This window comes from Meleagris gallopavo, chromosome Z, assembly GCF_000146605.3.
Source record: "Meleagris gallopavo isolate NT-WF06-2002-E0010 breed Aviagen turkey brand Nicholas breeding stock chromosome Z, Turkey_5.1, whole genome shotgun sequence".
Lineage (NCBI taxonomy): Eukaryota > Metazoa > Chordata > Aves > Galliformes > Phasianidae > Meleagris > Meleagris gallopavo.
The window spans coordinates 1,796,894-1,805,832 of record NC_015041.2 but is presented as its reverse complement, the minus strand read 5'-3'; the positions used below and the strand labels follow the sequence as shown (position 1 = coordinate 1,805,832).

Sequence of the window (8,939 nt, the reverse complement as noted above, 5' to 3'; positions counted from 1 at the left end):
CGAATTCGAGCTCGGTACCCGGGGATCATCCAGTCCAACCATCCACCTATCACCAATAGTACTCACTAATCCATGTCCCTCAACACAAAATCCAAACGTTCCTTGAACACCTCCAGGGTCGTTGACTCCACCATATCCCTTGCAGCCCATTCCAGCACCTGACCACTCTTTCAGAAGCATGTGTATACACAGACCTGAAACAGTGTGCATGGCAGCAACCAACCCACGAGTATGTCTGTTGAGACAACGTATATTTTTATATGACAAATTATTCCAGTCATTCAGACCACATGGAGAAGATATATGAGGACTCTGGGCACTGCACGTGCTTCTTCTCAGAGAGTAGTGTAGCAAAGAACAGTATTCCCAATGGCTGTGTGAGATTTGTACGTGACCCAGTAGATCCCCTTTGTTACTGGCAGGCTCCAGTTTTTGATCTTGCAGACTCCTAATCAGGACTGCACCCTTTCCATTGAAGCTGTGTTTTATCAAGGCCTGCAATCCCTTTTCAATCCCTATTCAGTCAGCATTCTCTTTGAAGTCAGTAGGGCTTTTTACTCAGTTAATGGTTCAAGATTTCGCCCTGTAATTCTGTGACTAAGGCTGGTTTCCAAGCAGTTCCCATACTTGCAATCAAAAATTAACTGATTTAATTTTTGATCCTTTGTTTTGACTCACTTTGGTGGAAACAAATATGATTTATGTCATCAAAGAAACAAAAAGAATAGAAACCAATCCCAGGCTACTCATCAAGACCAGACTCGTGTAAGGCCTCCAAGATGGTAAGAACAGGATTTCTGTGTACTGGGCACCCCAGGCTATGTCTTCATAAAGAAATGGGCATGAGTCATCATACAACTTGCAGAGCCCACAAGTCTGAAAAGTTAGTTTTCAGCTTAAAGTAGTAGAGTGAAGGAAGAAAATGAGCCATTTTCCAGTTGACCACTACAGTATTTCTCTACTTCAGTAGCAAATCAAAGTAGGGAACCTTCTTCAGTCTTTTTAATACTTAAATAGTAAAAAGTTAATATTAAAGAAAAGAGGGAGGAATGGGTTGTGCACCACACACCAGTGCTGCTAGCCTGGTGTGAGCAGGTCCCAGAAAAGCTGAACTGCAGGAGCTGGATGCCTCCAGGCCCGTGTGATAAAGCAATACGATGTCCCGCTTGAGTCTGCAGCAGAATAGTATTTTGAACCCAGATAGCACAAATCTGTCAATACACAACTTCTCCTCTCTACTGCTTCATGTGATGCTTCTATTTAACCCCAGATTTGCAGTGTTTAAGTCTATAAGGTAGTTTGGAGCATGACTTGTACAAAACAATGACAAAACAAATCAGCACGTTAGATGATTCAAATATTTTACTTTCAATTGCTGTATAAACAAAATACAGCGCTTAACATCTGGCCACACTGTTACTTCTGCATCCTTAGCTTTGCATGGGCTGTCTGACCACATAACTTCTGTCATCTCACTGCATGCTGAGCCAATGAACAGCAATTGCAGTGCCCATCTCCCCACTGGTAGCCTGGGAAGAGAGCTTTTTCCAGAGCAGTGTTTCAGAGCTGAATCTCTCCTCTCTCCATAGAGAGCCCACTTCAGTCACTTCTTTTGCTGAAGCTTTTAATGTCTCCCCAAAGCTGATGATGGTATTGAAGTTGGTATTACTTGCTATTGATCTGAATGCTGTTTGTTTGGCAATACAACATCCAGGGACTTCAGTGCCTGCACGGTGGTACATAACACACAGTTACTGCAAGAGTTAATTGCACCATTATTGTTAATCACCATGTCACTGTCACAGTTTTCACTGGAGTTTCCTTGTTAGCGATTGCATTAATATTTAAGTGACACTAAGTGCATTGCTTCGTGTTATCCATGGTAAAATACTCTTTCAGCTAGAAACAGAATTTGTTGCATCAGAATATGAGCTTGACCGTAAGATAGAGGTGGGGTATGGTAGCGTGCTAGAATTCAGTGCTTTCCCTTCTCCAAGTTGGAATAAATAAAGTACAATTATCAGATTTAATTGGCATGCCAAGACAGTTTATTGGCACACAAGAATTCTAGTTTCCTACTCAAGCGGTTTCAATTTAATCTGAAAAGTTACTGACCTCATTTTTCTTTTGCAGCATTACAGATAGATCTGGATGCATCTTAGCAGTCTAATCAGGTAGCACGGCTTTTAGAAGCGTTGGCAGCATATTGCTATCCTGTGGCAGGTCATAATATTCTGCTGCTGATCAGTGGCATCATGCAGTGCTCTGCTTTCTTCTTTTCTTTTTTTTTTCCCCCACACCATAATCAAAAGATCAACAGAATTGTAAATCACTTGGTTTTTGAGGTATTCATGGTTTCCTTCTCCCTTCCTCCACTTCTCCAGACTTCTCACTGTCTGTCCTTTAAAACCTCTGTAATGATGGCACAGCCCCCAGAGCCCATTCCTGGGGTGACGGCTGAGCACTCAGCACTGAACTCATGTTCATTCAATCCCAACTGCAGAAAGAGGCAGCCCAGGAATCTCTTTTCCCTTTGTTTCCATGCCTTTTCACATCACACTCCTCATTATCCCTTGACTACGACCAAGAACACTATCACCAATAACAATGCCATCTTGTTAAGAAATGTAATCAAGATGTACAAAATAAGGGTTAGTCAGTACACAGATAGACCTAAAGAGATGATTTTCTTGTGAACTTCCACTTTCCAGCAGCCACACCAATTGCTGCTCCTACATCCAGCATTCAAAGCAAAGCCAAGGAGCAGCTTCTTAGGTGGACAAGGTGAACAATTTAGCTGCACTCCCTTAATCCTGTTGGCACATGAAACCAAAACTCCTTCAAGGAAAGACTATGATGCTTACAACAATGGGTCTTTCACTTGCCCTCATTTATTCTTTCAGAATTAAGGGGCTAATGAAAGATTTCTTGCCTGTGTTTAGCAACCATACTTCTCATTTTGAAATGGCGCACTCACTTTCCACCTCCTTCCTTGTTAATGTTCAAAACAAAACTATGTATAAAAACATGAAGCTTTGGTCACCCACCCACACCAGCATTTTTCCAGCCCTGTAGATATGTAAATTTGTAAGAGTTATCTGAATGAGCCCTGGACACTCAGGAACTGTAGTTGTCTGTAGTTCTCTAGCAGTGTTTGCAAAGGTACAGGCTCAGAAATCTCCCCTCTCTGCTCAGTGGCACAGTACAACATTGCCTCCGAATCCAGCAGGCAGACTGCTTCTTCATACTAAAGATGGACAGCAGCAAAGACCCAAAAGGGAGAAAACACCTCTATTCTAGCCAAAATTTACAAGGGAAGCAGCATCTTTTAAAAAGCAATGATTGCAAAGTCGTATGATCAACACTTGAAGAATAAAACATGGTAATAAATGTTTGTTGCCCTCCAAATTCCCAAGCTCTAGTGAGTTTATTAACATGCATTGCTCTCTGGGGAGTCATTAATCACACTTTGTGTACTGAAGTCTCTCGCTGGAAAATAGAAGAAGCATCCAGTGGAAACCTACTCCAGAGTGACGTGATCCCCATCCTACCTTCCCATTTGGTAGCAATCTCCGAATTGCCACACGATCCAAGTGCCAACCAGAGTTCAGCCCTCCACCATTGTGTCCAATGCGAATCTTTTCAATAATGTCACCAACATCCTCCAGCTGGAAAAAAAAAAAAAAAGAAAGAAAGATGAAAGAAAGAAGAACCAACCAGAGGGAATGAGATTCTGGATAAGGTTTCCCAGTGAGGTTGTGGACGTCCCATCCCTGGAGGTATTCAGGCCCAGGGTGGATGGGTCCTAGGCAGCCTGATCTAGTGGTTGGTCTACCAGCTGGCAGCCCTACCTGTGACAGGGAATTTGGAACATGATGATCCTTGAGGTCACTTCTAACTTAAGCCATTCCATGACTCTATGAAAGATTACTGCATGAGCAACAGGTGACTTTTAAAACAATACTTAAAACTTATTTCTTTTCTCCAGCCAAGCCTCTTCGTATTACTGTGAATTAAAGTATGTTTTTAGAAATTGGAATAGTGCTGTGCTTACGTGATTAGATGGCTGGGCACTGTTATACCACGGGGAAAACAGCCTTGAGATCAAAGCACAGTATTAACAACCTGGCATTTCATGTTCCTTTTCTTGTTCTTGCACAGAATCCAAGTGACATTCTGAGCAAGTCAACAGGATCACTATCTGGTGAAGCAGCTGTTTATGTTTTATGTCTCAGCGTATTACAGGAGTAATTTGTCACACCTATATTACCTTTAAGCCACTTCTTTCCAGAAGCCTGAACAGGACAAAATATATCAGCTCCAAAGCAACACCTTTGGTTATTTTTTTTGTGCAAGCTGTTGTGCACTTGGTCTTTGAAGAGATGAAGCTGGTTGCAAACTCCTTTGTGCACAGTCAAAACACATTGAAGTTTCCACAGGGTTTTGGAAACTTTTGTTCTTTGAAACATTAAAAAAACAAACTTCTAAATTTACACCACTGGAGATCATTCCCTCCTCTTCTCAGCTAACAAAATTGTCTCACATTGAAGCAAAGACACCAGCAATCAGCTCAAGAAGCATAAATTGCAGAATAATTATGTTGCATTTATTCTATGATTCTGTGATTCTAAGTTTGGGACTGGTTAATAATATGCTATGAATCTGGAGAACAAAGTGTATTTTCATTGTTTCATTGAAGAAAATTACTGACATCTCATGATCCGCCAAACCTAAAAGAAATGTTATGGATAAAGAAATAAAAATCACATTCAGCTTATGATGCATATCTATGTATTAATGGCACCTCTGCTTTGAAAAACTCTGTGGAAAGACCACCAAAAAAAGTAATATTCTTTGTTTTCAAGGAATCACAATGGGGATTTGTTTTATGATTCATTCCATATTATAACAATGCCGTCTGGAATCATTTTAACTTGTTTAAAAGTTTGTTTTAAGATTTGACTTCAATTATTCTACAAAAACAAACCGAACTCAGAGCACACAGAGGTTGTAAAGCACTCCATGAGATCAATGTTGGCTTTGTACCCAGGGAAGGAAGGTGAGTGTATTAGGTAATATTGAAAGAGCAGATCAGAGCAGGAGCGCCTGTGTTTTTGCCTCTCACAGCTTCCCAGCAATAGGAATATATGACAAATAGGAATCACTGAATACTGTCAGTGTGAATGAGCACAGTGATTTGCATGCACTGGTTTATTATTTGCTTACACATGTGCAAATTCCTCAGGAAACTGTTGATGAGTTAGTCTGAGGTATTCAGAAAACCACCCAGCAAACCTATCCAACCCAAATAAAGCCGTGCATAAGCAGTGAGGACTATGGAGCAGTTCTGTCAGCATCACCTGGTGAAACAGGAGTGTGAAAGGATGAAAAGTGAACTTCAATATGGGGCACCTCATTCCAGAGTCTGATACCAGTTACGGTCTAGGAAATGGAAGACGTAACCTTCCATTGTGCCTCTCCACTGACCTCCCAAAGACTCTCTCAACTTCATAAGGAGAGGTAAGCTTCCGTGTCCAAATCTTGGTACACCTCAGCTACAAGATAAAATTACACCAGCCCTTACAGGGCTTAATATGGCACTAGGCCACAGGGACACTGCGTGTTGATAACGTTTAGTAGCTACTAACTGGATCTCAATGAGAAATGATTTGCTGCAATACAAGGTAAGTGTGTTGTAGAATAGAGTAAGAGAGCCAAATACCTTTCCCAATAAAAGAAAAAATTCCCATTCACTACATTTTCTCTTCCTAATCCCCCCAAGGCAATCTGAGATGAGAGCAAACATTTGATTTTACCTCCACAATGAACTGATTCACCGAGTTCCTCTCAAAGTACATCCGTTGCTCTCTCTTGTTGAGGCACAGGGATTTTTGCTGAGTGCAGATCCCATCACTTCCATAGAGAACAATGAAGACATCTGCATCCGTGCCAGCTCCAAAGATATCGCTGGTGTAGACTGTAATCTCATAAGGAACAACTGATGTAGGAAGTGGCAGAAAATAGTAATAATAATAATTAAAAAAAAAGTTATCAAGCAGCAGAATAATTTTCCTAAGAATATTTTAAAGTAACAAAATCTGGATTAGAAAACTCAACAGCTGAAGAGGACAGGGTAGGAATTACACTTCTGCTCACTTAGAAGCTGATCAGTATTACGAGCATCCAGAGGAATTTCCTTTATCCCTGCAAAACCAATTGACCTTCATTCATCTCAATTTACTGAGATTTCAAAACTAATCATACGATCAGAAAATGCTCAGTATGCTTATACTGGCTACATAAAGATAGTGAAAGAGGATTTACTTCAACAGCTCATGTCTTAAAGCAAACCATGAACTGACAAAATTTGGAGCAACTTAGCAGATGGATGAAGTTATGCCAACTGGAGGCAGTAGATAAATATTCAGGATAGCTTTGTAGAAAATGTCCTATTGCTTTCACTACTGAACTGAAATGTCACTACTGAAGTGACAAAAGTCAATTAGAAGGAAAAACAACAACAACAACAACAACAACAACAAAACATTTTGCTATCCACTCTGCCCTGTTTTTCTAATAGCATCACTTTTTTCTCTGACAGCACATAGTCCTTGATACCTTGGGAAACCAGGTAAAACTCCAGCAGGTGAATGGTGAATGCAGGACAATAAGGATCAAGCCTCTACATACTTTCTTACTCTTTTCCCTTGGTTTCTACACAACACCCCATTACTGAAATAATCTCATACTTTCTCTTGTCCTTCCCTGTCCTCACAGCTTCTCAGTCCTGAGTCCAACTGGACTTGCTGAGGAAAAGAACTGATGGAGGAATAAGTCTGAGTCTCTTTTCCAGGCTCTGCAGGTTTGCTGAATATCCTTGGTCAAGTCCCTTCCAACTCCAGTTTCTAAAGTGAGATGCTGCTCAGCTCACTGACTAGGAAACCAATGTTCAAATGTATGTACATCAAGTATGTGTGTAAATATCCATCTTAGCCAAAGGAATGCAAGCACAGAAGTCAATAGTTTGGAAAAAGAACCAGAAAAGGAAACATAGGCATCTTCCTCAGGGTTAGCTGAAAAATTTATTCTCCAAAAGAGTGGTCAGGTGTTGGCTCAGGCTCCCTGGAGAAATGGTGGAGCCATCGTCCACGGAGGTCCTCGAGAACTGTGGCACTTGGGGACACAGTCTGGGGTTGGACTTGGAGACCTCAAAGTTCTTTTCCAGTCGTAATGATTCTGGGATTCTGTGAATCATTTTCCAAACCTATGAATCTGTGAGCCTGCTTGTGAATGACCAAACATCTGTTGATATAAATGAGATTCTGTCATTCTATGAGATCAGACGCTCCATCACCATGAGGACGTATGAGTTCCATTCACTAGATGGAGTCCCATCCCCCTCTCTTTAAATCCTCTCTGAAATCTATGGGTGAATCTGTGCTGTGACCACCCCCTGTTAGCCCAGGGACCTCTCCTTGCTTTAGGCAGGCACAATGCCTGCACTCCATCTCATTACCTACAAGCAACAGATCTCAACACCTGATGCTACCACCAGGTCTCTCCTTCATACACTGCCCACCACTTTCCACAGTCTTTTCAGCTGCTGTCATCTTCACCCTCCCATGGTGCAGTGGCTCCAGTCATCCCTGCTATTCGTTACTCAGCAGCGTTTTGTGCTGCATTTCAGATCCAGAATTTCAGTTCAGATAGAGGGGACACTCCTGGCACCGTATCTATTAATGCTGGAGTAACTCTGATTAAGCATATCTGGGGCGAATCATTCATTAAGAATCAGGCTCTCTAACCACAGCTCTCAGGAGAACGGAGATGAAGAAGTTTTCTTCAAGAGAGTCAGCCTGGAGGTACTTAATATTCCTTCTGCCCAACTCAATGAAATCTGCTCTGCTTTGCTCCAGGTAAACTAGCATCATTTCTCCAATACATAAGGGGGGGGGGGATAATCCCGGAGACCAAAAATCACATGCTATGCATTATGAATTAGAAATGACTTTCACTGCTGAAGTCTGTGCTGCCTGCTCTTGCTGCTTGAATATTAATATCAGCTTAGAACTGAATCAGCAAAGTGGCACTGTAACAAGGTCACTGGCAACACAACTTTCAGCTGTCAGACTCCCATTCCATTTACATGGCGCTTTTAAAACAGTATCCCCACAGGCACGGTTTTAATTGGGTTGCTGATGACATGTTTTCATCATTTGTTCCTCAAGAAAACATTCTGGCACGAGTCATCCAAATCTAAACCAGTTATTTTAGACACCTCTGGCAGACTGGAACTGCCAGGTTAGTATTTAGGGAACCAGAATGTGGTAAATAGTGTGGTGGGAATGGTTTAAATGGTGAAACTGCCTGAGCTGATGCTCAGTTTGGTGTGACTTTTGGCCAACTATTTTCATATACTGAATGTGGACAGCTGACAAAAAATCAGGTTTACACACAGCATATTCAACACCATGGCATTCCAGAAACTCTGACTGTTATAAGCTGGGACATTAATAAATTATATAGTCAACATCTGCATCCAAATGCACACTGACTGGGATAATATGGAAAAACCTGCTGAGAAACACATACAAGGTCTCTGAGTAATATTAATTTGTATGAACATGTTACATAGGAACATATAGCAACTTCTTTACAGAAAGGGTTGTTAAGCACTGGAATAGGCTCCCCAGGGAGGTGGTTGAGTCACCACCCCTGAATGTGTTGAAAAATCATTTGGATGTGGTGCTCAGGGACATGATTTAGTGGAGAGTTGTTAGAGTTAGGGTAGTATGGTTGGATTGCAGTTGGACTTGACGATTTTTAAGGTCTTTCCCAACCTGAGCAATGAGTCTATGATTCACACATCTACAAAATTCTTTCCAACATAAAGACAACATAAAGATATCTTGTATAAGTCTGATGGAAGTGAAAAAGGA

The 8,939-nt window shown here is 41.4% G+C and overlaps 1 protein-coding gene across 1 annotated transcript in view; it reads right to left on the bottom strand.

Moving 5' to 3' along the window:
- LOXHD1 (lipoxygenase homology domains 1) overlaps window positions 1-8,939 on the bottom strand; it is a 126,944-nt gene that overhangs the window by 50,021 nt on the left and 67,984 nt on the right. Inside the window, exons 27-28 of the mRNA XM_031557217.1 lie at window positions 5,817-5,998; window positions 3,552-3,668 (exon numbers count right to left, since the gene is read on the bottom strand). Coding sequence (XP_031413077.1) covers window positions 3,552-3,668; window positions 5,817-5,998 — 299 coding nt within the window. The remainder of the gene's footprint in view (window positions 1-3,551; window positions 3,669-5,816; window positions 5,999-8,939) is intronic.